Source organism: Tympanuchus pallidicinctus, unplaced genomic scaffold (genome assembly GCF_026119805.1).
Source record: "Tympanuchus pallidicinctus isolate F22 unplaced genomic scaffold, pur_lepc_1.0 scaffold22, whole genome shotgun sequence".
Taxonomy (NCBI): domain Eukaryota; kingdom Metazoa; phylum Chordata; class Aves; order Galliformes; family Phasianidae; genus Tympanuchus; species Tympanuchus pallidicinctus.
This window is the reverse complement of record NW_026294739.1, coordinates 24,805,837-24,833,496: the sequence shown is the minus strand read 5'-3', so window position 1 is coordinate 24,833,496 and position 27,660 is coordinate 24,805,837. Positions and strand designations below refer to the sequence as shown.

At 56.9% G+C, this 27,660-nt stretch overlaps 3 protein-coding genes across 11 annotated transcripts in view; 2 read left to right on the top strand and 1 right to left on the bottom strand.

Annotated features, from left to right (window-relative positions):
- The window catches only part of ZFPM1 (zinc finger protein, FOG family member 1), a 28,493-nt gene extending 11,612 nt beyond the window's left edge, over positions 1–16,881 (top strand). For 3 of the 5 annotated variants that reach the window (XM_052686236.1, XM_052686237.1, XM_052686234.1), the window contains exons 2-10: positions 740–871; positions 3,124–3,219; positions 10,382–10,515; positions 12,485–12,590; positions 13,031–13,240; positions 13,342–13,566; positions 13,823–13,918; positions 14,041–14,190; positions 14,320–16,881. In XM_052686236.1, coding sequence (XP_052542196.1) covers positions 740–871; positions 3,124–3,219; positions 10,382–10,515; positions 12,485–12,590; positions 13,031–13,240; positions 13,342–13,566; positions 13,823–13,918; positions 14,041–14,190; positions 14,320–16,370 — 3,200 coding nt within the window. In that variant the 3' untranslated portion in view covers positions 16,371–16,881. The other 2 variants (XM_052686235.1, XM_052686238.1) reach the window with 2 other exon arrangements.
- Positions 16,882–17,575: 694 nt separating this feature from the next.
- Positions 17,576–19,133, bottom strand: CIDEC (cell death inducing DFFA like effector c). The gene is made up of 5 exons (XM_052686271.1): positions 18,781–19,133; positions 18,503–18,647; positions 18,281–18,430; positions 17,986–18,170; positions 17,576–17,907 (listed from the first exon to the last, which is right to left on the bottom strand). The coding sequence occupies exons 1-5, from the start codon at positions 18,828–18,830 to the stop codon at positions 17,736–17,738; spliced, it is 702 nt and encodes a 233-aa protein (XP_052542231.1). The 5' UTR covers positions 18,831–19,133; the 3' UTR covers positions 17,576–17,735.
- Positions 19,134–20,496: 1,363 nt separating this feature from the next.
- ZC3H18 (zinc finger CCCH-type containing 18) overlaps positions 20,497–27,660 on the top strand; it is a 40,017-nt gene continuing 32,853 nt past the window's right edge. For 2 of the 5 annotated variants that reach the window (XM_052686243.1, XM_052686242.1), the window contains exons 1-2: positions 20,830–20,945; positions 26,268–26,863. In XM_052686243.1, coding sequence (XP_052542203.1) covers positions 26,282–26,863 — 582 coding nt within the window. In that variant the 5' untranslated portion in view covers positions 20,830–20,945; positions 26,268–26,281. Of the gene's footprint in view, positions 20,516–20,634; positions 20,661–20,828; positions 20,946–26,267; positions 26,864–27,660 lie in introns of those variants that run through there. The other 3 variants (XM_052686241.1, XM_052686240.1, XM_052686239.1) reach the window with 3 other exon arrangements.

Below are 27,660 nucleotides of genomic sequence, written 5' to 3'. Positions count from 1 at the left end.
GGGTTAACTTTATCAGGAGCCCGAGAGCTGGGAAGGCGTGAAAGAAAAAATTAGCCTAACAATGTTTCATTTACCGCAAGAGAAACGATTTGTTAGCCGGCGATTGTTTCTGAATATTATCAGAGTCTTTTTAATTGTGCTGGAACTGAAATTAGCAGAATTAGAATAAATTGCCTTCCCTTCTCCGGCAGCCTCTTTATTCACGCTCATTGTTGTCTGCTTTGTATAGATTATGGCCCTTTGTTCTCCCGCTGTAAATATACATGCCTGGAGTCACGGCGAGCGGCGGAGGGCCGCAGCCCCATCCCATCGCTGTGCTCCCTGCCCGCTGTGCCATGTGCTGGGGGTGTGCCTTAATTTGGTGCAGGCGGGATGCTGCGTTGCCATGGGGACGGCGGGGTGGCGAGGTACCCGCGGTGCATCCCTCCTGCACCCTGCCACGTCCCCACGTGCGTCCTTCCTGCACCCTGCCGTTGACAGCCTTGTGTGTATCCCTCCTGTGCCCTGCAATAATCCTGCATGCGTCCCTCCTGCCCTGTGCCATACGTGCCCTACACACCCTGTTTCTACCCAATATACCTCCCCAGTTTCCTCCAGCACAGCGGCACGATGCGCACCCGCAGTGCATCTCTGTTTCTCTGGGGCCCCCACCAGCAGAAGGATGCGGGGACCATGGGCGATGCTTTCTGGGGTCCCTCAATGAGTATGGATGCCACTGACCACCTTCTGTGCCCCACAGGTTCCCTGGGAGCGATGGAGGAAGGTGAGGATGCTGCTGCAGGCGAGCAGAGCCCCATGGAGAGGGATGGGGCCACCTCGGAGCGTGAGGGCTCAGCGGAGCGCGACGCCTGCAGCCCCCCCAGCAGCGAAGGTGAGAGCCCCTGTATGTAACGTTTGTTCCCCGTTAGCAGAGCATCCCATCAAGGGTTCAGTGGAGGGTTCAGCAAAATGCTGAACCTGGAGGCTCCATGGGGGCTGCGGGTTTGGGGTCCCCATGGATGTGGTGCGTTGTGTGGGTTTGGGGTCCTTGTGGGCACAGTGTGCTGTGCCATTGATCTGTGGGGTCCTTGTGGATGTGTGATGGTCCGTGGATGTGGTGGCCAGGAATGAGGATGCTCTTGGTGGGCTCTGGACATGTAAGGATCTACAGCTGGGGACAATTTGGACACTTTGAGGTTAGACCACACATGGGGCTATGCTGGATCCCAAAGCAGGTTGGGATCCTGGGTGCATTACATGTTAGCACTGTAATGGGGAAGGGTGCAGTGATAGAGAGGGACTCCTGAGGTTGACATCTGTGCAATGGGATGGGGATGGAGCCAATGGGATGGGGATGGAGCCAATGGGATGGGGATGGAGCCAATGGGATGGGGATGGAGCCGTGCCGCTGCCGCCCGCTTCCTGCTCGGTGCCGCCTGCCTGCCGCCTGCTGCCCCACCCTGGGGCCCAGATAGCCCTTCAGTTCCTTCCTGCGGAGGTGGGGGCAAACCCTAATCAGCCTCCCGGTGAGATAACAGCAGCAGGGCACGCTGCGTGGGGCTGGCCGAGAGGCTCCCGGCGTGCACCCAACCCCAAAACCATGGGCTCAGGGAGTGGGGAATCCGGCGAGCGCCCCAACCCCAACACCAGGGGTCAGCCCCATGGAGGCAGAGTCTTCTTAGGAGTGGGGAGTGTTATCTGATGGGGGCACGGAGCTGGGAGCCGGGCGCGGAGCTGCACCTGGCACTGGCCCGACTCGATAAAGAGGTGATAGCAGAGATAACGCCGAGCAGCAATAACGGCCACTAAAGCTTTCAGCGAGATGGATAAAAATCAATATGCCAGGCACTTTGATTTATAGCCAAAAATAATAGGACTTTTATACCCGGTGATTGATTTATTTGATGTTAATCATTCCGCTTATCACCTGTATTAATAATCTGCCATGGCAGTGACGTCACCCCAGGGTGTTCGCTCCGGTGCCTATCGATTGGGCTCCGCGCGGGTGATCCGCCCGGGACGAAGGCAAACATGTACTTTGGGCACTAATCTTCCACACTGTCATATGCAGATAGGCTCTTATCTGCCTCATCTCCAGCAGCAGTTAATGGAGAAAATAATTGTTATCAAGTTGCTATGAATACGCCACAAATAGAGCCGTGACGGGAGAGTGCAGCGGGTGACGTGGGGCTGTGGGTCGTGGTGGGGGCACCGGGGTCCCCATGGATGTGGTGCATTGTGCCCTGGGTTTGGGGTCCCCGTGGATGTGGTGTGTTGTGTGGGTTTGGGATCCCCATAGTTGTGGTGTGTTGTGTGGATTTGGGGTCCCCATGGATGTGGTGCATTGTGCCCTGGGTTTGGGGTCCCCGTGGATGTGGTGTGTTGTGTGGGTTTGGGATCCCCGTAGTTGTGGTGTGTTGTGTGGATTTGGGGTCCCCATGGGTGTGGGGCGTTGTGCTGCGGGTTTGGGGTCCCCGTGGATGTGGTGTGTTGTGTGGGTTTGGGGTCCCCGTGGATGTGGTGTGTTGTGTGGGTTTGGGGTCCTCGTGGGCGTAGTGCGCTGTGCCATTGATCTGTGGGGCCCTTGTGGATGTGATGCATTGTGTGGGTTTGGGGTCCCCTTGGATATGGCGTGTTTTGTCATGGGTTTGTGGGGTCCCTGTGGACATGATGCATTGCGCCATGGATTTGGGGTCCCCATGGATGGGATGTATTGTGTGGGCTTGGGGTTCCAATGGATGTGGTGCATTAGGCCGTGGGTTTGGGGTGGCCATGAGTTTGGGGTGGCCGTGGGTTTGGGGTGGCCATGGGTTTGGGGTGGCCATGGATGTGATGCGTTGTGTGGGTTTGGGATCCTCGTGGATGTAGTGCACTGTGCCATGCCTTGTGGGGTCCCCCATGGATGTGGTGCGTTGTGCCATGGGGTTGTGGGGTTCCCATGGATGTAGTGCATCGTGCCATGAGTCTCTGGGATCCCTGTGGATGTAATGTATTGTGTGGGTTTCGGGTCCCTGTGGATGTGGTGCATTGTGCCATGGATTTGGGGTCCCCATGGATTTGGTTGGGTACAGGGGAAGTGCAGGGTTCTTGGTGTGTGCCATGGGTTGGGGTGCTCCGTGTTGATCTCATGTTCTTCTGCTGCAGAGGTGGAGTGCAAAGATGTTCCTGAGAGCCCAAAGGAGACGGAGAAGTCAGATCCTGGAGAAAACACGCAGGAGCTGAGCTCTTGGAATGGGCCAGGTAGGTCCCTGTGCGGTCATCACTGTGTGCTCCTATTGCAAAAGTGGGGCTGAGATTGGGGCATGCTGCAAGCATCGTGCCTCCTGCCAGGCTCCATGCAGAAGGTGATGGGCGCAGTGCCCTATGTCCCCTGCTTTGCCATTGGGGCCATAAAAACCATCAGGGCTGCAGCGTGCGAGAGCTCTGTCCTGCCCCATGTGCACACAGGGCACTTTGCAGACATCCTGGTAACCACTGGAGTGGTTTTGCGATGCTTATCAAAACCCCAAGACGCAGCTCGAGCCATCTATCTCCCCACTGCTATCTCCATGCCATGCTCGCTGGGTGCCCCGTGCCCTATCGCCCTCCTATCTGCAAACCTCCACACCGATGGGGAGAAGGTCAGGATTCCCCCATGAAGATTAGGCCTGTGGGTGTATTTGCAATGGGGAACCGCTGGCTCCGGGGTGACCGTTCCCCAATGGGTGGCCATGCAGTGCTTTGGATGATGGGCTGTGTGCGTCCCATTGGCAGCCTCTCAGAGCAGCACGCTTCCTCCCCACTGCACATGACGGGAAGGGGTGACCCCAGTGCCGGATAGCTAACCCCAGCCCAGCAATGGATGGGGACACCCGCTGCGTCCCCACGGCTGTGTGCAATGCAGAGCCCTGGGAAGGTCTGCCCAGCAGTGCACGTGTGCAGCAGCTGCCCCAATCCCCACGGATGGGCCCCGCTCCCCATCCCGCCCCATCTGAGGGGAAGCACGCAGCGGCCCCACTGATACCCCCATTCCTTCCTGCAGGAAGGAGCTGCGAGGCCGCTCCGGCTCCACCTTATCTCCTCTCCGGCTCTTTGTCCCCATGACCGCGATGCATCGCTCCTAAAATCAACCCTTCACATCCCAGCAATCCCAAACCCCGTCCCTTTTCCTTGCCTGGTCCGTAGGGGCTTCCGTGGGGTCGCATTGCAGCAGGTTGCAGCGTGCTCCCCCAAAATGAGCACCACGCAGTGCAGCGCCCGGCTCCGGCCGTGCCTCCCCTTCCCCCCCATCTCCGCAGCGGGTTATTTGCATTCTTTATGTAAAAGAGATTTTATTATCGCCTTCTCCCAGCCCATCTCTATTCTGGTAATTGGAGTGGTATTAATTTCTGTGTGGCTGGGAGTTGATGGCGGTCCGGCGATGCTGCAGCGATAGGGTGTTCCTTTCGCACCAACCGCCGCGATAGCCCGTCTATCAGGCGCTCTGCAGGCTCTGCACTTATCAGGGATGGAGCTGGCAAAAAGGGAAACTCTGAGCAGCCTGAATTTTCTTTTTATCTGGCAGGATCCGCCGTATGTCAGCAATGGCAGCCGCGAAGATGCGGTGTGGGGAGGAGGGGTGTGGGGGGTGGTGGGCTGCTCCAGGCGCCTTTGTTTGCACCCCTGTGGGGTCTCGGGGGTCTGCGGGGCTCTGTGGGTGCTCATCCCTTGGGATGCTCTTCCTGTGGGTTAACCTATGGGGTGACACGGGCACCTCGTCGCCTGTCTGCTGCAGCGCCCGTGCAGGGACCATCCTGGCTTTCCTCGGCCTCATGCGCAGGAGGTGCTGGGGGGAGGAGAGCGTTTGAGTCTTTTCTTTTTATCTTTGAAATGACCTTGTTGGCAGAGGGTTCTGATACGTGGACGGCTGATAACTGGAATCCATACTCCTGCACTTGGGAGCGCTGCAGATGGACGGGGCAGGTTGGTGTTGGAGGGGGGATTGCTGCCCGGATGGGCTTTGGTCACTTCAGGGCACTTTCTGGAGAGGTGTTGGTGTGGGAGCTCTGCTGTCCGTGCCCACCAGGCACTGTCTGGGTCCTAGAGGGGGCTTCACACCCATCCCATCCCTTAGACCATCCTATGACCAGCATTCCCCCAGCCCTGTCTTTGCGAGGGGAGCTGGTGGTCTGGGGAGCACTGCAGCCTCCAGCCCCTCTCCAGCGGGGAGAATTGGGTGTACAGGGCTTTATCCCCTCCCGGTCCCCATTGCCTCCTGGAGGGGCACAGCGAGTGGCTCTGAATTAGGTGTTGGCCTGGTGAACAGAGCTACAGGCAGCTCAGCCTCATTTAGACACCAGAGAATCCCCACAGCAGGCTGCAGCCCCGGGAGGCCGCTGCTTTTTGGCCAGCTTTGTGCTTAAGGTCCTGCAGATCCCCATCCCTCATCATGCACCAATATTCCCCCCCCAAAAAATGAAACCCACAAGTCCGGGCACTATGCCACACCAATAGCAATCACCTGCTCACATCCCCACAGTGTCACCCAGGTGTGGGGCACAGTGTCCCCCCCCCCTCCCCCCATGGGACCATCAGGCTCCGAGGGTCACATTGCCCCCATCCCCATATCCATCTTTGCCCATCTCCGCGTGCTCTCCCAGCTCCAGCGTAGAGATAACTTTCTCAGTGCCATTTTTTTTTTTTCTCCCTCCATCTAATTAAAACTACAAACTTCTTTTTTTCTCCTTCTCCCTTTTGTTCCTTCCCCTCCACCCCCCCCTTTCCCTCAGTCGTTCGGTTGTGTTTATCTGCGCCCTGACTCCTGCCCGAATAATCTCTCGCCGCCCGGAGCTGGTGTGCAAACCTCAAGGTTTATTATCGGGGTGAGCAGGGCATGGTGAGGAGGGACGGCTCGTCCTGACGGACAGCCCCTGCACTCCCCCTTCCCCTCCACAATGGTATGTGTGGGTGGGAAAAATAATTCCAGCTATTTCTCTTTTATCGCCCGGAGCCGGGCTGAGCGGCAGAGAGTTGTGTTTGTGGTAGATTGCTAGGAAGGAAGGAGGAGAAGTTGGGGTTTGGGATGGCAGCCCCGTCAGATGGGGGTCCTGCCCCCCGTGCTCAGCCTGCCGGTGACATGGCAGAGCTCTGTGGTGGCACTGGGGCTGCAGCAGGGCTGGTGACACTTGTCCCGTGTTGGGGACGTTGGGAATGTGGCTGTCACCTTGCTGCTTGGGCACGCCGTGGGCTGGTGAGATGCTCGGGGTAGTTGGGATGGTGTCAGTGTGGGTTCAGGGTGGGCTGGGGGCATTGCTGGAGCAGATTAATGTGTGTCTGACCCTAAATCTGCCACACACTGAAAGTTTTTGTTAGGGGGTTTTCTGGTTGTATTCCTAATGATCGACGCTGCCACCCCAAAGCAAACTCAATGCAGCACAGAGCTGTGGGGTCAATCATGTCCTGGCAGGGAGGGCACCTGTTCTGTGCTGAAATGAAGTGTGATGGCATCTCCTACCACAGCAACCACTATGGTCCGCTCGAGAAGGGAGCTCCAAGCTGCCCGCGTGCAGCCATCCTTCTCCTCCTGCTCTTCCCCTTGGCACCGCGCCCCATGCATTGGTGGGATGCAGGATGGGGACCCTTTAGGATCGTGGCCCCATCCATCTGTGGGACGCAGCAACGCCCTGAAGGCAAACCCAGCTGTCGGGACGCATCCTGCTGGGGCAGGGCACCGCAGCTCCTTGGGGTACAGGGGCACAGCTTGGCATGGCCGGTGCCAGCACAGCTGGCGAGCGGAGCCTCGTGCCCTCCTTTCCCCACCCTCCCTCCCCCCCCCCTCTGCCTGCTGTGCTGCTCAGGGTAGGTAACAGCTCCTCCATTAACCGGGGTCAGGGTTCAGCACGATAAAGATTTGCTGTTGTACCGTGGCAAAAGAAAAAAAAAAAATCAATAAATGGTGAGCGATGGTGGGGAGCGATAAGGGCAGAAGAACTCTTCCCCCCCCCCCCCCGACCCTGGCAGCAAGCAGTTCTGCACCAACCCCCCCCCTAACGGAGCCCAAAGCTACAGATCTGAGCCACCCGTGGGGTCGGGGCTGTCCCATAGTGGCCTGGGATCAGTTGGAGAGGGGTGAGAGCCTCCCGAGCCCCCGTCCTCGCCTGCTCTAATTTAAGCCCCGCTCACTCTTTTGTTGTTCCCAAGGCTGCCCTGATTACTCGAGCACCCGGGACGGCAAAGCCGGGATAATCTCCTTAGCCCCTTTGGAGAGATTTCCCTTTGTGAGCGGAGGTGAAGAGTGGAGATGCTGCGTGTTTGCAGCTTAAGACTCTTCCCAATCGGCTCCCTCCATCTTATCGGCGCGGTGCCATCACATCATTGCGCTAGTTGAGTTGTCAGGATTTATTCCTTCCGCCGCACGCGCTCACGGCTTCGGAAAGCAGCAGCGGGGGGCTCGGGGGCTCCGCTTCCGCGCTCAGATCGCGTTTCCTGGGCTGGGAGGATGGGCAGATAGGTGGATAGGTAGATGGATGGATGGGCAGATGGGTCGGTGGACAAACAGGTGGGCAGGTGGGTGGATGGGCAGATGGATAAACAGGTGGGCAAATGGCCGGATGAATGGATGGATGGACAGGTGGCTAGATGGACAGATGGGTGAATAGATGGACAGATGGATAGGCAGATGGAGAGGTGGATAGACAGATGGACAGACGGATGGAGAGGTGGGTGAATAGATGGCTAGGTGGATGGATGGACAGATGTAAGGGCAAATGGGTGGTCAGATAAGATGAATGGATGGATAGATAGACAGACAGACAGACTCGGCCTGCCCTTTAGGGATCCCCAGGCCATGGGCTGGGCTGGATCTGTTTGGCCCTGTGTTTCAGGCATCACTGAAGATGTCTTGTTTCCGCTCTATCCAGGATGTCTCATTTTGGTGTATTTGGGGCATGAAGGCCCCCAGTGACCCCCAGACCTGGCCCTGGGGGCTGGGACACAAGTATTAATAGGAGTGATGCATGGTGCTGGGAAGCAGTCCCATGACTCCCTGATAGCAGTATTTATCCAGATAGTATCCAGGCAGCTGCAAACACTCCGAGTCCTCAAATCAGAGATCCTGTCCCAGGGCAGATCTGATGCATTCAAATTTGATTAAAGTCTCACAGACACCCGTTGGGCAAGGGACGTGGGAGCCTTTTGGGATGGGACCAGCTGGGCAGCCCTCGTCCTTCCCTTCTCCTTACTCCTGGAGAAGTGCCTGTGTCACCTTGTGTCACCCCAGGTCACCCTTTGTCCCTTCCTCTCCAGGACCCCGTCAGCCCCCAGGTGCAGGTGGCAGCCAGCCTTTCTCTTTCATTTATCAGCTGATAACCAGCAGCGGGGCGATGACAGGATTAATCTTTGCTCTCCAGCATAGCCTGGGCCATTTCTTTGAAATCTCGATGGGGAGATAAGCTGGAGCACAGCGCCGGGGGGAGAAGGAGTTGCCAGCCCCATGGCAAACACCACAGCATGAGGACGTGTCCCCAAAGCTGTGCCTCCTTGTGATGGGGCACTGGGGTGGATGCTGGGATCCTACGCAGCTCCTGAGTAGAGGCACCCGTTGGAACCGAGCTTTGTGGGTTGGGGTGGTTGTTTTTTATTTTCTCTTTCCATGCTTTTTGGTGACCCAAAGCACACCGCCCCATCCCTGCCCCGTTTGGTTAATCATCTCGGAGATGGGAATTCCTGCACTATCGATGTGGTTCCACCTCACCGGGACCCGATGGTGAGATTAGATAAAGGCCTGTGTCACCCCACGGGGTGGTGACACCGAGCAGCAGTGGCAGTGTGGGGTGCAGAGACTTTGCTCCTTGAGGCCACCGTCCAGGCTGTGTGCGCGTCGGTCACCTCGAGCGTCCCCAAGGGGTGGCACTGCTGCGTGCCACGTCCCCGTTGCAGTGCTTTGAGCACAGGGCTTTTTTTCCTCCTCTCCCTCTTGCTGGGTGCTGTGACAAGCATGGGGACACAGCTGGCCACCTCCCTGTCACCCCGTGTCCCCATGGGGGGGGAGGATCTAATAGCATCCCCATTCAAGCACAAGCAGCAGACCCGGCTCCAGGCAGCACCATCCCCACGCTGAGTTTTTGGGGGTGCCAGCAGGCAGCCCATGCTGCTGTGTGCTCCACGATGGGGCCGACTCTATTTTTGTCCCCCAGTCTGGAACGGTTTTCTCTTTATCAGCGCCTGCGTGTTTTCTCTGCTGGGGATTGATACACAGAAGATGAAGTGCTCTGACATGGGAAGTGTCAGGCGAACACGCTTATCTCACAGACATGGTCTCCTGACCCAAACGCTGCTGATTACCACAGAGATGGAGGGAGGGGGGCAACAGGGGGGCAGTGCTGGGGTGTGTGGGGGGTGGCAGTTGGGTTAGGATGGGGACGGCTTCCATGAGAGAGCAGTTGGGCTGCAGGGTGGCAAAGGCAGCTGTGAGCCAGAAATCCCCCCCCCACAGCCCATAGGGAATCTGGGCCCTGGGGAATGGACCTATAGGCTCTCCCAGCTCTCTTCTCCCCTCCTTCCACCACACTGTGATCTGGAAGGATGATAGGGGGCAGGGGACAGAGAGAGCCTGAGGTGCCAGCACGTGGCTGGGTGAGCTCTCATCTCCCCCCACCCCACAGACAGCACCTGATGCTCACCTGGAATAACCCCAGCACAGAGAGGATCCAGATGTCAGCCCAGCTAATAAACACATCAGATTTCAATCTCGGCAGCCATGGGATCATTTTCTCCTCCCCACGTTTCTAACCCTGAAAGCAATTTGCCTTCCAACCAGCGCAGCCTTCTCCCTGCCTGTGGGACCTCAGTGCTTTGCAAAGCCCTTTAGAGGATGCGACACCGATGTCCCCCATTGTGCTGTGGTGGCAGCAGGGACTGTGACCCAACACATGTGGTGGCTTTAGGAGGATCCCAGCATGGGGCTCGTGGCAGCTTGGTGTCTTCACAGAGCATCCTCACGGCACGGAGCAGCCAGAGCGCATACATCCCAGTATTGGTTACCTGCCATCTTATCTGCGCTCCGAAAGACAAAGGCACAGTTAAAACATTTTAGAGCAGCCTTCATAGTGTATTAACATGTTATCTAACCCATTAAACCAGAGCCTTATCAGATAATCAAAGCCATTAAGCCCTGAAGCCGTTGCGACTTTGGATGCGGGGATGGGAAGCGCTCCTTCCTCTCTGCTGCACCACGGTGTGCCCAGACCCCCAGCACTGGTATGGAACCACCAAGCTGGGCACCAGCGGGTTTCCCTGGCCTGGGAACTGCAGTACCAGTGTTTGGGGAACCCAGGGTGGTGGGATTTTCCCAATACCTGCGTAGAACCTTCTTCTTCTTCCGGGCACGGATGGGGATGGGGATGGATGGGGACGGGACCGACTGACTCCATCCTTCTCCTTGCAGATGAACTGGAGCTGGTGGTGCAGGATGGGGAGCGTCGGGTGCGAGCCCGACAGAGCCTCCCTGAAGGCTTCTCCTGGGGACCCTTCCAGGGCAGCATCCACAGTGAGCCAGCATCACCAGGACACGGCGAAGCGGTAAGGAGCACATATAGGAGTGGGAAAAGCCCTGCAGCAGCGATGAGCGAAGTTGAGGAGAGGGATTTCCCGAGAAGGCATTTTCCCTGTGTTGAGCTTTGGGACTGTATGGGATCCCCTGGGTGTTTTTGGGTGCCCTGGGACAGCAGCACTGCTGAGAGGCTGGTGGTCCCCCTGGCAGTGCAAGTGGGCTGTTGGCAGGTATGTGTCTCTCACAGAGATGGGTCAGGGTGCAGGAGGATTTGGGGCACAAAGGGAACCTCAGGGACGAGCAGGGGTACAGAGAGGGGCTGGGAGCCTTTGGGAAGGATGGGTTTCTGCTGGTTTTGGGCACCACTGCTGGAGTTTCACGTTGCAGAGCTGGGACCAGCAGAGGCTGCTGGTGGCTCATGCTTGCTCTGTCAGTGCGGGTGGTGTGTATGGGTGTGCAGGGATGCATGGAGAGGCTGGGGCCCCACAGACACGCGCTCACACATCCTTCCCCTCCCTGCAGCCATGCAGGTCAGCTCCAGCCCAGGGGCTCCGCAGCCAGGATCTCAGCTTGGCTCCATCCCCACTCCTCCTCCTCCACTCTCCCTCACTCTTTTTTTTTCTTCTTCTTTTTTTTCTTTCTTTTTTTTTTTTTTTAAGCTCAGGCCCGTTTATCTTTGCCGAATTAAATCCTTGATTAACCCTTATCTGCCCAGTTTGGCTCCATATCTCCCGCTTGGCGCCGTGTGTCCAGACACCCGGTACAGGATGATTGATTCCTTAAAGATATGCGCGGCTTTTTTTCTGATACTTCATTTATTGTCTAAATATTTTTGCTCCCATTTCAGCAGCTCCCTTATCGAGGCGGGCTGATGATTCCCAGCCCTGCTTTCCTCCGCCGCTCGCCTCCCTCCTATCTCTGCCTGGGGAAGCGAGGAAGGAATCGCAGCCCCATCCCTGATACGGGCTGTCGCCCTCGGGTCCCTTCGCATTGTTGCTGGCGGCGGGGGGAGATAGAGGGGGCCTCCCCCAGATGCCATCTTGCAGCTGGACGTCCAGCCATACACAGGTTTTAGTGGGAATCGGGGACGTGGAGTGCCTTTGGTGCATGAGGAGCATCGCTCGCGCTCCCCGCTGCATGATGGCCCTGTGGCTGAGGTGATGGAGGAGGAGGAGGATGCCTGCTGCATCCCCAGAGGGGATCCCGCAGTGCTCTCCAAAACTCCATTGCTCAGGAGGGTTTGCAGACCGCCAGTGAAGGGATGCAAGGGGAACTCGGTGCCCATCCCATTTCCCCCGAGGAAGGATGCCTGCTGGGGGGAGCTGCCCTGCTAACACCAGCCCAGGCGGATGCAGAGCAGATAGAGTTTCTGATGGTTATCAGGGCCAGTTCGGCACGGAGACACTGACCTCTTTGTTCAGGGGAAACAAGGAAGGTTCTCAGCATGGGCTGCAGACGGGCAGCTGCTGCTGTGGCTGTGGATGGAGTGGGAGCACCCGAGGGTGCTGCAGGGTCCTGGATGCCACAGGGAGCTGCATCTGCTTGGGTACCCCGTGCACAGAGCCAAGCTGCTCCCCAGGGCAACTTCCTGCAGGCTCAGCGCTGCGTGTGCACTGGTGCAGTGTGCACGCGTGTGTGTGAGCCCCTGTGTGTGTGTGTGTGTGTGTGTGTGAGCTTTATCACGCTGCGAGCACTCGGCTCCTCGCAGTGATAAGGCCTAAAACCGGCTGTGACTGTCAGTCTGAGTTGGAGGGTTTAGAAATATTGGGAGGAATAATTAGATTTCATATCGTTACCGCGGCAGCCATCAGAGGATCAGGCAGATTAATTTCCAACCCCCCCCCCCCTCCCATCCTTGCTCATTAATATTCATTAGAGATGCAGGGAGGCAGCACAGGGTGCAGCGCTGGCACGGGCATGCCAGTGTCCCCTGCTGTCCCCTGCTGTCCCATTGCCACGAAGACCCTGATGCTCACCTGTAGCCCTCCCTGCCCACAGCAGAGCCCACCCGTGACGCTGGTGCTGGGGGATGAGAGCTGCTGGCTGTCCCGCGTGCCCCTGGTGCCCGGAGAGCCCGATGCCAACGCTGTCATCTACAGGAAGGGTTGGTACCTGCGCTGGGGTCAGGGGTTGGCACGGTGATGATGGGGGCTGCATTGGTGCAGTGCTGGCTGCAAGCCTTGTTGTGAGCGTTAGTGCAGGTAGTGGTGCAAGATGCAGTGCAGTGCTTTGTGTGAGTGTTACAAATGCTGGTGCAGCGGCCATTGGAAGCCTTGCAAGCATTGGTGCAGGATTCAGCACAGCGCTCAGTGCAAGCGTTGGTGCAGGCACTGCTGCAAGACTTAATGCAGACCTTACTGCAAGATTCAGTGCAAGCAGTATTGCAAGTGTGGAGCTGTGCCCATCAGGCGTGGGCTGACACTGCCACCTCCAGGCGAGCCCAGGCTTTGCCACGGGGGAGGGAGAGCACCCAGGAGCCGGGAGCAGGGCTGGGCACCAGGCTCCAGGGGCGTAATGCTGACCGCTCGCCTTTTCTGCCCCCAGATGATGCCGTGTGGTGCAGGACCACACGTGCTGTGCAGGAGGATGAGCCAATGTGCGCCTTCGTGGTGGCTGAGCCGGCTGCCATCCCCAGGCAGGCGGTGAAGGCAGAGCCTGGAGACTCACCCTACCCGGCTGCACTGCACTCCGACATCCAGCTGCTGCCCCAGCAGGCGGGCATGGCTGCCATCCTGGCCACTGCCGTGGTGAACAGTGAGTGCCGGGGTGATGCCGGGGGAGGGGTCCCCAAGGGGATGCCCGTCCTCATCTCCGTGCTCATCCCATCCCCTGGCATCCATCCCTTCCCTTTGCAGAGGATGTCTTCCCATGCAAGGACTGTGGGATCTGGTACCGGAGCGAGCGCAACTTGCAAGCCCACCTGATGTACTACTGTGCCAGCCGGCAGAGCGCGGGCTCACCTGCTGTGGATGAGAAGCCCAAGGAGACGTACCCAAACGAGCGTGTCTGCCCCTTCCCCCAGTGCAAGAAGAGCTGCCCCAGTGCCAGCTCCTTGGAAATCCACATGCGGAGCCACAGCGGTATGGGCATGGCATGACATGGCACAGCCTGGGGACAGCAGGGACCACAGGGGAGCCAGCCAGCCTGCCAGAGGCACAGGGAGGCTGTGGGTTGCTTGCAGCCAGATGAGGGTCTTCCCCAGTTAGATTACTGATCTGGGGCAGCGCCCTGCAAGCTGGTGCTCACCTGCAAAGCCAAAGATGGAGCAGGCGTAGCTGTGCTGTCCCCATGGTCCCTGTCACTCAGAGTTGAGGTGCCCTTCTGTCTGCCTTGCAGGGGAGCGTCCATTTGTCTGTCTGATCTGCCTGTCTGCCTTCACCACCAAAGCCAACTGCGAACGTCACTTGAAGGTGCACACGGACACCCTCAACGGTGAGTTAGCACTGCCTGGTGTGCCCATAGTGGATAGCAGCACCAGGGGATGGGAATGACAGGGAGAGATCCTGCGGTGGGACCCACGCCCATGGGTCAAACCCACTTTGTGTCCTTTGCAGGGGTCTGCCACAGCTGCGGCTTCATCTCCACCACACGGGACATCCTCTACAGCCACTTGGTCACCAACCACATGATCTGCCAGCCGGGCTCCAAGGGAGAGGTGTACTCACCAGGGCCAGCACTGCCAGCTGCCAAACCCCTCACCCCTGGTGCGTATGGGACAGGGTTCACATACCAGCCCCCCTAGTGCCACTTGGCATTGCCCCAGCGAGGGCTGTGTCCCCCCATGGCTCCGGATGTGGGGTGGGATGCCACTAACACCTCTCTCCCCTTGGCAGGGCTGAGCCAGCCGAACAATGCACCCGTGCTGAAGTGCAGCCTGCCCGCCTTCATACCTGAGGGGCTGCCAGCCCTGCCACAGCACGTGGTGCTGCACGGCCCCCTACCCACCGTTCTGCCTGGCCCAGATGCCACCCCACAGCCCGCATCACCCTCGGATACCACCACAGGACCCACATCCTGTGAGGCGCAGAATGGTGAAGCCCCAAGAGAAGGTCAGTCCTCCTCCTCCTCCGGTGAGCCCATCCGCATCAAGGAGGAGCCAGCTGACAGCCCGGCTGGGAGTGAGGCGGAGGAACCCAAAAGCGGGGAGGCCGCTGCTAGCCCCAGCTCAGAGCCAGAGCCCAGCTCCCGGACTTCATCCCCCCGTAGCCTTCCCCCAGGGAAGGTGAAGTCGGAGCTGGCCAGCCCCACGCCGGGCTCCAGCCCTGTACCCAGCGAGCCGGGCTCAGGCACGGCAGGAGGCACCGTCTTCTTGCCACAGTACCTGTTTGGCCACGAGGCTGCAACGGTGGTGCCGCAGGCATCAGAGATCCTAGCCAAAATGTCAGAGCTGGTGCACAGCCGGCTGAAGCAGGGCCACGGCACGGTGCCACCGGGACTGTTCACCGGAGCGCCGGTGCCGAAAGGTGCGACGTGCTTCGAGTGCGAGATCACCTTCAACAACATCAACAACTACTACGTGCACAAGCGGCTCTACTGCTCCAGCCGCCACCTGGCCGAGGACAGCCCTCCCGGTGCCCGAAAGCTCAAAGTGCCCCCCGCAACCCCCAAGGGTCCTCCCGTCCCTGGGACACTGCTGTCTGCTCCGTCGGGTGAAGGGCACAGCGCTCCGTCGGGGGACGGGGAAGTGGGGCGCGCAGCCACGCCGCCCACCCAGCTGGAAGAAGGCAAAGCGGTGTCCCCGGGGACGGAGGTGGCAGCATCAGGGCGGTGCAGCGAGGACAGCCAGAGCCCCGTCAGCTCGGAGGGGGACGAGGACCCCAGCAAGACGCTGTGCGAGGCGTGCAACATCCGCTTCAGCCGCCACGAGACCTACGCCGTCCACAAGCGCTTCTACTGCGCCTCGCGCCACGACCCGCCGCTGCGCCGACCCGGCCTGCCCAAGGTGCCCTTCATCCCGCAGCCCCTCCGTACCCGCAAGCGCCGCAAGCTCTACGAGATCCACGGGGCTGAGCCGCCCCCACAGCCCGACCCCAAAGCCCCTGCGGCCGCCCCTTCGCCCAGCTCCAGCCCCGATGCTGAGGGCCCCATCGATCTGAGCAAGAAGCCGCGGCGGCGCGGCGGAGAGCAGAACGCAGCCACGTTGCTGCCGTTGGCCGACTACCACGAGTGCACGGCGTGCCGCCTCAGCTTTAACAGCCTGGACAGCTATCTGGCCCACAAGAAGTTCTCCTGCCCTGCCACCCCGCTGCAGCCCGGTGCCATGGAGCACCTCCAGAAGATCAAAGGGGCCGTGCCCAAGGGACACCGCGACGGCGAAGGGGACAAAACGGCTCCAACCGGCGCCGCCAAGGCTCTGCCACCCACCTACCCTGCAGTATCCATGGGGGATTCGCGGTACCCTAAAGGTGCCAAAGGGCCGCTTTCTGTCTGCCCCTACTGCCCTCTTAACGGGGCCATCAAGGGGGACCTCATTGAGCACTTCCGCCACGTCCATGGGCTCTTTGTGGCTGCGCATGGCCTCCCCGACACCCCACGGCCCGGGGGGGGCAGGACGCCCGAGCCCCCCGCCGCCTCACCCCCGCGCCCACCCGCCCCACGCCTCCGCCGGGACAGCTTCAACGGCAAGGAGGCTCGTGATGCCCCCCCCAACGGCAGCCCCCGGCCCCCCGTCTCCCCCCGGCCCCCCGCTGACAAGCCACCCACTCCACCCTCCTATACAGACCGGGGGGTGCAGACCCCCCCAGCCAAGGCTGCCCCCAGCCCTGTGCCCAACGGCAACCACCGGTACTGTCGCCTGTGCAACATCAAATTCAGCAGCTTGTCCACTTTCATCGCCCACAAGAAGTATTATTGCTCGTCCCACGCAGCCGAGCACGTCAAGTAAAGGGCCCCCCCCCCAGCTCTGATCGGCAGTTTGGGGTTGGGGGGGCTGTGTGGGAATGGTGTGGCTGGGGGGGACACTGGGGGCCGACGTCCCGGTGATGGATGTGTATTTATAAAGCGACGCGGCACCATCCTCACTGCAGATGTGGGGTTGGGTCTCGATGATGGACCCCAGGGGGGGCTTCCGCAGCCCCTCCTCATCCCCAGAGCACCACATCTCTCTGCTCTGGGTGCTGACGTTCACCTCAAGTGGAAGGACCTCAGAGCACGGACCTGAAGCCATGGTATGGGGAGGGGGGCTGTCCCCCCCAGCTCTGCAAAGCCCCCTCCATCTACCCTACTGCTCCTCCCTACGTGGTGCTGCAGGGAAACTAGGGCAGGGGGGGGCAGACACTACAGGGAAAGGGGGGCACAACCAGGCCCTGGAACAGGAGAGCACTGAAGTTCAGAATGAAGCAACCCTGGGAACTGTGTGTATAAGCGTGTACAGAAAATAAATATGTCTAATTACACTGGGTGCTGCCTCCATGCTGGAGGGAAGGGGGGCTGGGGTGCAGCCCCTGCCCAGGTGGTGCAGCAGGTGTGGGGATGGAGGCTGATGACTAATTGTCTGCTTAATGAAAGGAATGAGCTGCAGGTGGGCTGTGCTGCCCCACACCCAGTCCTGGGCTCTGCTGTGGGGTCCAATGCTGCAGTCTCAAAGCTGTGCTGGGAGCTGGGAGCCCCAGGTGAGTGTGGCTGGGATTCCTGCTGTACTGGGGAGGGCAGCTAGGGGCTTAGGGACACCGCAGGGAGCTGGGGTTCAGCCAGTATGAACCATTAAACCCTACAGAAAACCACTGCAACAGGAGCTTGTCTGAGTTAATGGGGTCCTCTTCCTACCATAACTCAGCATTTTTGAGCAGGTAAGGTGCAACTCAGGGGGGGTGCACATACAGCACCCATTCCTCACCCAGGTTCTCTCCTCCCTGAAACTCTGCCCCCATTCTGGCACAGGTGGGCACTGATTTGCTCTCCCTTCTCCCACTCCTGCTAGAAACTGGCACCAGGCAGGCAGTGAGTGGTGCCACAGCTCCCCCAGGGCCTCTTGCAGCAGCAGCCCTTGCACCACAGCCTGGCACAGCCCCGTGCCAAATGGGGCAAGCAGCTGAACCCCCCCCTTCCACCCCAAACCCAGCCAGGGAGGGGAAAGGACACAGAGCAGCATTGCAAGAAGCACAGCTTTACTTAAATAAATATATTTACAAAGCAGCAGGCATCACAGAGAAGAGGCGGCTGCATCCAGCCAGCAGCATGCAGGGAGAGCTCTGGGTACTGACCTAGGGAGGGGCTCTGGGACCCCCAGGAAAGGACATGCCCCATCTCCTCACTGCAGCATCTTGCTGGGGGGCAGCAGGGGGAGGCTGTGGGGCAGCTGCACACAGCTCTCCTCCTTGGGCTCCTCGGTGGCATCCAGCAGCTGCTGCATGTAGCAGGAGGTGCCCAGCAGCACGTGCCCCGTGGCCTGCATGCTGAAGAGCATCCAGCGCAGCGCTTCCCTGGGTAGGGGTCAAAAAACAAGAGTGAGCATCGCTCCGTGCACCTGTGTGTGCTGTGGCTGCCCTCCCAGCACTCACTTCATGAGCCTCTTGGCCCCGTAGCAGCGCAGGTCGTAGGACATGCTGTAAGTGCCATAGAGCGTGGCTTTGACGTTGAGGCAGCCCAGGTCCTGTGGATTGGTCTTGTACAGGTCAAAAGTGACACAGGCGACATCGATGCGGCGGGATGGCTTGTGGGACAGGCTCAGCTGGTAGCCAGGTGCCTAAGGCACAGCAGGACCGAGAGTTGCCCAAGGAACCTCGTGCTGCCTCACCCAGCATCATCCTCATTGACCCCAGTGGGATGAAACGGGCTCCTTCAGCCCACGCTCACCTTGCAAGCAGACCACGACTGCCCCTTGCCCAGGGCCATCAGCACTGTGCCCTCCTCCAGCGTGCAGAAGAAAGCTTCTGTCTCCACCACAGTGCCGTCCTCATCCAGGACCAGCGTGATGGGGTCAGGGACCGGCAGGGTGCTCCGGACCTGCAATAGGGCTGCGGTGAGGAGATGGCCCATCAGATGGATGGGCCCCTGACAGATAGATGGACGGCTCACCTGGTGCAGCAGCTCGGCCAGGCTGTGTGCCATGATGCCTTTGCGCAGGCTGCGATCGCAGTTGCAGACACGGAAGGGTCGGGGCCGTGGGGCCGGGCTGGAGAGGAGCAGCTGCTGCGTCATGGAAGCACTGGCGGAGACACATCTGGAGGGGATGGGGAGGGTCAGGGGGCTTCCCAGAGCCACCCCCAGCCCTGGGCTTTCACTCAAGATGCTGAGTGGTGTCAGAGCAGGGGGAGACAGTGACGTCCCCTTCCTAGGGTCACCCCAAAGCTTACTTGGAGACAGGAGCAGCCAGGCGCAGGCTCAAGGACTTGGCATAATCCATGCTGGCACAGAACTGAGCCTGGCAGGGAGAAAGCTTCAGCCCAGGCAATGGCAGTGTTCAGCTCTGCGAACCCCTCAGGAGACCCCATCCCTATATCCCAGTGGTACCCGCCCTGCTCAACAGGGACAGCATCTGCCCTTTGAGCAGGAACAGGCTGGAAGCAACGGGCAGAGTCCTGCTGCCAGCACAGCTCTTGCGTAAAGCAGCGCATGGGCTCTGAGTCAGTGCTGGAGCAAAGGTTAGCAGAGGTGTAGGACTGTGCCCCGACCCCTTTAGGGGTCTGTAAGGGATTTAAGGCAGTCAGAGGCACTCACCCCAGCAAATATGACCCTAATGGTCTGTGGGCAGCCCCCATCCCCATCCCCATCCCCATCCCCATCCCCATCCCCATCCCCATCCCCATCCCCATCCCCATCCCCATCCCCATCCCCATCCCCATCCCCATCCCCATCCCCATCCCCATCCCCATCCCCATCCCCATCCCCATCCCCATCCCCATCCCCATCCCCATCCCCATCCCCATCCCCATCCCCATCCCCATCCCCATCCCCATCCCCATCCCCATCCCCATCCCCATCCCCATCCCCATCCCCATCCCCATCCCCATCCCCATCCCCATCCCCATCCCCACTCACCTCCACCAAACACACTCTACACCCCACACATCCACGCTCACCTTATATATCTGTCAGCTAAGGCTCCACCCCACACCCCTCCCACCTAAACCAGCCCTCAACTCTGGCTGCTGACACAAGGGGTGGGACCAGTCCTGCCCAGCTGCTCCGCCTGCAGCTCTATTTGCAATGAGTGCATAGTCTCAAGCATGCATGCAAGCATTGTCCCAGCAATGCAACAAGCATTGTTGCAGCACCCCACATGCCTGGTGCTCACTTGCATACAGTTGTGCCTCTGTGTGTGTACACACACACATTTACCACTTCTTCTATATGTGTGCACGTATACATTTATTTCTGCGTGTGTGTATGAGCAGAAATACACATCAGTGTGCATGCACATATTTCCATGCGTGCACACGGCTCCGTGTGACACGTGCAGAGCCAGTTGTGGCATTCACACTCACGTACACATTCCGTGCTTACACATGTCTGCTTCTTTATGGTGTAAGCGTGCACACAGGCACCTCCTTGTCCGTGCACACCTGGCTGCATGTGTCAATGCCTAGAACTCTGCAACTCCATGCACATGTACGTGCATGCTTGGTTGTGCAGGCATGCATGTGTGCCCACGTGCATGAGCACACAGATGTATGCACGCATGTGTTCACACCTGCAGCTCTCCATGTGTAAATGAACAGGCATGCACCCATCCACACGCATGTGCGCACTGCTACACGCCCGTGCCCTCCCTCCTCGCGCGCACGATTACGCACGCGCGCTCAGCACATTTCCCGCGCGCGGCCCCTTTAAGACGAGAGCTGCGCGGCCGCGCGCGCGTAACGCCGGGCCGCGCAGGCTCCGCCCCCTTTCTTCCCCTCCCCCCGCCCGAACGGCCGTCGCGCCCTGATGACGTCACGCCATGGCCGCCCTGCGCCGCCGCGAGTAGAGGCCCCGTCCCGTCCGCGCCGCCCGCGCCGGAGCCGCTGCCGCCGCCGCCCCCCGCCCCGCTCTCGCCCCGCCCCGCCCCGCCCGCCGCCCCCCCTCCCCGCCCGGCCCCGCCCGGCCCAGGTGAGCGGCTCCTGTCCCGCCTCGCTCTGCGGGTTGCCGGCTGCGGCCTAGTGCCGGGAAACGGAGGGAGCGGGGGGGGCGGGTCCGGGTGGCAGCGGCGGAAGCGGGGGCGGGGGGCGACGGAACCCCGAGGGGATGAGTGCAGGTGATGGGCGCTACCGGCGGGGTGGGGTTGGAGGGAGGAGGCGGAGGAAGGGGAGGGGGCGGCTCCAGGGTGCCCCCCCCCCCACCAAAAGGCAGCGGGGCCGGCCTGCGGCTGTTTGGGGATGCGGCCCTCAGCCGGGTGGGGTAGAAGCTGGGGGAGCTCGTTGAAGGGGTGGTTTGCAGGCCTGAGGGCTCTGACCGGCTTTTTCCCCACGCAGGTGGGAACAGGGAGAGCTCCAGGAGCCTGGGGCGCTGCAGGTCCTCAGCCTGGCAGGAGGAAGCTGAGGTAAGGCTGGTGAAGTTAAGCTTTGTGGTTATTGACCAATTCTGCAGGATATGGAAGTGATGGCGCTTGTTTTCTGGCCTGGCGTTACAGCTCCTGTCGTTCGAAATTAGCATCTGCCAGCACAGAGCTGCAGGAAGAGCCAGCTGGGTCTGCTTCAGCTGTAGGAAAATCAGTGTCGCTGGGATCACAAACTGCAGCTCGTGCAGCTCTGTTTCTCTTAAGGTTTCTGTCTCAGAGTTTGCCTGATACAGCGCAGTGAGGAGCAGTGTATGAGTTGTGTTGGTGTTCTGGATCAGAACTTTATGGCACTCTTCTTTAAAAGCCAGCTCACTGAAAACAGCTGTCACCAAACAGTTCTCTTTTATTCATGCCAAAAGGTGGCTCAGTTCTCTGCATTAACAGCTTCCCTGACAGCTGCTAAATGCTGCGTATCATCAAAGTCAGGTCTTCTTAGAGGATGTCAGATAAGTTTCTGTTTTAGTTCATTAACCTGCTAAGGATTGTAGTTTCATTCAAAGCAAAGGACTGGGTGTTTTGCTTTTGTTCTGTTTCTTCCTGATTTAATATGATGCTCTTTTCTCAGATCACAGGGCTTTTTTTTTCCCTTCTCTTCCCATTTTTGCTGTTCTTTCATATTTTTGCTCATTACAGTTCCTGCCCTTCATTTCTGTCTTGCTTCTGCTTTGCACATCTTTGTCCCCTTAGCCTCTTTGTGCTGTGTTTCTTTTCTAACCTGTCTTACCAGCTCTATTTCCCATTCTTTCTCCTTGGCTTGCACATCTTCTTCACCCATCCTTGTGGCTTGACTTGGAACATTGTCCCAAACACTTCTGTTCTGCATTAAGCATTGATTTTCATGGATAAATGGGAATATTTTGTTTTTTGCATCAGACTGTTTGGCTGCAAGAAAGGGGAAAAATAAACCAGCAAACTTTCTGTTACTCCTGAGGGTTCTGCCTGAAACAGAGAGGCCTCCATTCCCTCTCACCAGCAGCACTGAGAGGCAATGCTGCTCCCCTGATGTCTGCCCCATGAGCACCCTGGAGTTGCAGGGTGTCTATTTGGAGGTTAATGATGTTGGGGATGGGCTTGGTTCTTCCATCCAACTGGCAATTTGTGCTATTGAAGAGTGAAGCTGATGGATCTGTCAGGGCACAGTTTTATTGTAGGGCACTTGGTGCCTTCCTGCACCCAGAGGTGTTGGGATCACCTGAGCTGCTGGTTCCTGTAGTGTGTTCAAGGTGTGTTTCTTGTTCATTTGTGGCACCATGGAAAGGCTGAGGGAGGAATCTAATGAATGGAAATAGCAGTTGCCAAGATTATCTTTCCTTGGCGCCTCTTTTAGGTTGATCCTTGCAGCACTACTGTTTAGTCTGCCACCAAACTGCTACCTTCAGCAGTGAGTCAGCTGCACACGAAGCTTTGCTTCGTCAGCTTAGTTGACGATACGACTTGAACTTTTAATGAGTTGTAGTTGAAAAAGAGCAGTAAGAAACAGAATTTCAGCCTCCTGCCTTCGATGGGCACTGTTGAGAGGCGTGCCTTCAGAGCACAAAGCAGTGAAATGGAGAGCAGCCTCTGAGATACCTGTGTGATCCCAGACTAAAATCTGTAGTTGGGAATGTTTTCCAGCAAGGCTGTGAGGCTCGAGTGGGAACAGAGGATGAGATGGGCACCCTTTGCTATTGCATCCAAGTCCTTCTGGGTGAGGGCAGCTGTGCCAGTGGCTGGTTTACAAGGAGCACCTCATATGTGGGCCATGAAATGCTGACAAATTCCATTCCTTAAGCTGAAAAAATTCAGAGCTCGGTCTGTGAAACTTCAGCATTGCTTCCTGCTGCATGTGTATTGTGTAACTAAAAACCTCTTTTCCACCAGACCTGGCTGTGACAGCAGAGACAAGGAAGGGCTGTGTTCTGAGAGTGGATGCTGGCTGCTCTTCCAGTGGTCTGTGTGTGTGCAGGGAGGGAGGCTGCAGGGAGAAAAGGCAGTTCTGTCAGTAAGAAAGCTGCAGATCGTTGCAGCCAGGTGTCACCTGGGGCTCTTCTTGCCTTTTTCATCCCGTCGCCAAATGGTTCTGGATGTGTCTCTGCAGAGTGCTTTCCCTCATCATCTCTAGACATTTATTGAAGGGAAGGATGAACTTTGCAAAGACTGCTCAGGGTTTTTATTTTCTTTTTTGTTCCATTTGCTTGTGTTTCTGGTGGACCATCTGCAGTGCTCTTGATGGCAGCACCGACAGGCTGCTGCATGGCAACAGGGACTGGCTGGGTCACGAGGATTCTGAAGGAACAACAGGAGGGAAAGTGTTGCTCGATCTGCAGGACAGCAAGTGCAGTCTGGGAGCTGGGAGGATGGCATGTGCTTGCAGATGGGACAGCTGGAAAGCTCAGCTGCCAAATCTGCAGCACCTCTACCTGACGTCGTGTGAACTGCTTTGAAGGGACTTAAAATTCAATCAGGTGTGCACAAGTGCTTCTCTAGACAGCACAAGACACAGTTTTGGCCAGAGGTGCGTGCTGTGGTTGCATTCACTCCAAAGCTGCTCAGTGGAAGGCTTGTAGAACTTGTCAGGCCTGGCAAAGCAGACTGTTCTGAACTCGTCTGCTTCAGATGTGAGGGAAGGGAAAACATGTCACAGTTTGAATAAATGAAGTCAATTTTGTAGTAAAAAGGGGAAGGTGGCTGGGTCCAACGTTGGCTTTGCCTCAACAACCTGCAGTATTAAAGATAGCTCTGAAGATAAGCCTCTGCTAAGTGAGAGGTGTCACTGTACAGCTGGTTCGTTGCCCCGTGAACCAAAGCTACAAGTCAAACAATCTTACCTGTAGCTCTGAAGTTAATTTTTGCTTTCATAACCAGTTTTGAAGACAGTAGGAAACAGGCTGGGTTCTGAGACAAAAATTCAGGACTCGTTTACCACGAAAATGAAAGCTGTGGATTTCTGCTCTGTTGCTTTGCTCAATTTAAAATGCTTCTGTGTAGTCATTTTTGTCCTCAGATTTTCCTGTTCTTCATCTGTATGTGTAACTAAAAGAGAGTGGAAAGAAAAAGCAGCAACCTGCAGGATTCCAGAGCTTTGGGATGAGCTGTTGTGCAGCTTATTCTGAGGCAGGACTTGGAACGTGAGCTTTAGGTTGCTGCTGCCCTGAAAAGAACAAATCCGTTGCAGCTTGTAAGGAAGCCTGAGTGATGCTGGCAAAGACTCCACCATTTCACTCAATTCTTTCTCTGGTGCTCTCACCTTTCATTGCACTCAGTTGTATCCTTTATTCCCTGAAAGAATGGCTACAAGTAACACTGGTTAGGTCAGCCATGAGGCCTTCTCCCATCTCGGGTCATTCTCCTGATGTGCTGCTGTAGCAAGTAGGTTTGTGACTGTGATATAAACCACGTTCACTTGCTGTCCTCTTGGCTCAGACCCACAGGGATGCCCAAGGCTGAGGGATGGCTGGAGGATTTGTTTTCAAAAGACCCAATTCCCTTGGTGTCAGGGCATCTTTTCTCACATACCAGTGAACACGGAGCAGTGGCCCATAGGGAGCAGCTGAGCTGCGGTCTTGCTGAAGTCCTACAGTGTAGGAAACAGCATAGAGACCATAAGTGCCCTCTGTGTGTTGCTTTGCAGCACGAGCAGATAGAGGCAGCAGGAGGCCTGAGGCCCATTGCCCAAGGGAAGCTTGGATTTTGTGAACTCTTACAATCAGCTGTCATTTATGGTGTTTCTTATCTTTTCTGCTGTTGGGAATTAATAGGAAATTATTGCAACTCACAAATGCTCTGGATTTAGCTTTAATAGTGGAGGTGACTCGTGCTCGTCAGTTCAGCTGACGGTGAGAATGCATTCATTTTCCCCCAGCCCTCTGGAGGACTCGGTGTTGAGTGCAGAAAGGCAGTGAGTCACTGAAAAGCCTTTGCTTTGGTGCTGCTTATTTTTAAGAAATTAGAAAACAAATTTCCTGAACGCATCCATACTTGACAGCTTCTGTATTTCTGCTGGCCTCTTCAGGCTGACCTTTCGGGTGCGATGCACTAAGCTGCTCTGTGTGCATGCAAAGTGTAACTTCTCAGACACTTAGGCAATTAAAATTGCTGTCATAAAATTCCTCTTGAAGCCAGCAACAATTTGTGCAAGCGTTTATGAACTCGGCGTCAACCTTCATAGGCACAGTAAGAATATAATTTGTTTCAGATTACATCCTGCTTAACTGCCCAGAGCCGCTATCAGCGAGAGGCAATTGCTGTCTTTTAATTTGGTTTATCACCTCTCAGTCAAATCACAGCTTTGGTTGTGAGCAAGAACTAAGAAGTGCAAGGAGGCACGAGGAACTGGCAGGCAGCTCAGCACGGCCCTTCTGCTCCCCAGGGCTCCCTCAGGCGTTCACATCATCCTCACGTATGGATGAGCTGATGTTTGAGCAGAGTTACTGTTACTGCTCTTTGGATACACTTGTGCTGCTGCTTTTATTTCTGAGGAACGTTCACAGCTCCTCTGCAGCCTCCCCTGGTGTAACGAGCGTTTCTTGAGAGTGACTTTCATCTCCAGGGTCTGCTGCCAATACCAGCTAATGAGGGCTGCGCTGTGGCGAAGGCAGGCGATGCTGTCTCAGAGGTGACAGCACAGCTGGCAATGTCTGGAGCATGAATACAACAGTCCTCATCCCAGGAGGTTCTTAGGGAAGCAGAGAAGTACCGTGGGTAATAAAGCTGTTCCTGGTTTTCCAGGCTCTGAGCACACAGAAGCAATGCTCCGTGCTCCTCCTGCCGTATCTCAGCACCAGGTTCCCTCACCACAATTACTTTCCCTGAGTTTTCTGGATTGCATCCTGTCCTGGTTGCAGTATGTAAAACAAACAAACAAAAAACCCCACCATCAATATATGGCCATTTTTTCCTAGAATCGTTGTGAATAGTGGTTCTGTCTCTTCAGGAGTCTGTGCTATCTGCAGTGCCACATTCTTATGCTTAACCAGATGTGTCTGAAAAAGCTGACCCTGTGCTCTGGAGCTCACTCACTTGCTCATGAGAGAAATGCTTGGTGGGAGTGCAGTGCAGTTCACTGTTAGGACCTGTAGATGAAATCCCAACCTTGAGCTCTATCCATATAAATCAAGGGTAACGTGCTCTTAGCTTATGTGGAGTAATCTTGGAGTAAGTTTTTTACGCAGTTTAAAATGCCGTCTTCCTGAAGATACTTTGCTAAACCACATTTGTGAATTCAAGCATTCTTTTTCCCCTTTAGGAGGACAAAACACAAGGTGAGCCTTTCTTGTTTTTCCCAGCTCGTTCTCCATAACAAGTGCAGCATTCTTCCTTCCGCAGGCTACTGGGTACTGATGGATGTTTCCAACAGCCCTGAGCGAAACCCCTGCTCTCCTGATGAAGACCAGCAGCTTTCTGACGACGAGGTCCTAAAGGAGAGCGGTTCGGAGCGGGGACTGGATGGAGAGGGTGGGCAAGGCAGCGTCCTGGGTGAGGAGGAGGAGGCAGCCCGGGCCCTGAGCCGTGGTGAGGAGAACCACTCGGATGAAGAGGACCACTTAAGTGAAGCCAAGTCTCAGGACTCTGACAACAATGAGCAGAGTGGGGAGCTGAAGAGCCCCCAGCCTCGCAAAGGTGAGGAGGAAAACCGTGCGAATGACCTTGGTGATGAAGCATCTTCTGTCACCCGTGAGCTGGATGAGCATGAGTTGGACTATGATGAGGAGGTTCCTGAGGAGCCAAGCGCTGCTCCTGCAGAGGAGGATGTGGAGAAAGCTGCTGGTGAGGATGATGAGGAAGAGGAGAAAGGAGACGACGCCCCTGAGGAGGAGAAAAAATCCAGCAGTAAAAGTGATGATGAAAAGGATGGCCAGGATCCCGTCAAGGAGAAGAAGAAAGAAGAGGATGATGGAGAGATTGATGATGGCGAAATTGATGTAAGTAGGAGCTGGTCTGGGGTGGACAGTTCTGCTGGGAGAGACCTGTCCTTGTGTTTGAGCTGTTGTCTCATGGAGTGTCGTGCCTTTCTCTCCTCATTTGCACGGGTGTCTGTGCTAGTTGCATCCCCAGCATGCAAGTAACAACGTTTCCTTCAGAGGTATAACTGTTGTGGGCCAAGTCCTGACCTCAGTTTCTAGGGCATCCACTGCCACATACTGTAGAAGAATTGTGCCACATATTGCTGGAGCAGTTGCAAGTAAGCTATTAGCTGCCTAGTGTGGAACAGCTCCAGTGCCTTAAGAAACTATTCTGCTTTGGCTCTCGGAGGACGTACAGATGATGCTGACAGCAAATTAGTTAGTGATTCATTAAGCATTCATAAGTGTCTCATCAGGATGGTTTGAGAGGCTGTAGTGCAGCTCCTGGACTTGGTGTCAGGGATACAAGAAACCCAGGGTCCCAGGAGCAACAGGAGGAGCAGACTGTGCTGGGATTCGTGGGGAGTGCTTAACCAGGCAGGCCCTGAGGGCTGGTCATCAGGTAGGGGGTGTGCAGAGCCAGTCGGTGCTGTTTCAGCTAAGAAACACATGTAAGTATTTAGGAAAAATGGAGCACTGTTTGTCGTGCTGTGCTCTGGGGCTTCGTGGTCAGCTATTTTTCCCCCCAAAAGTTGTGGGCTTTTTTTTGTTTCTAAAACAAAGCGGTGCAGCTTTGCTTCATCGTGCCTTGCTCTGGCAAGCAGCTTCCTTAACCACTGATGGCGTTTTCCAAAAGTTTTGTGTATTTCTTATTG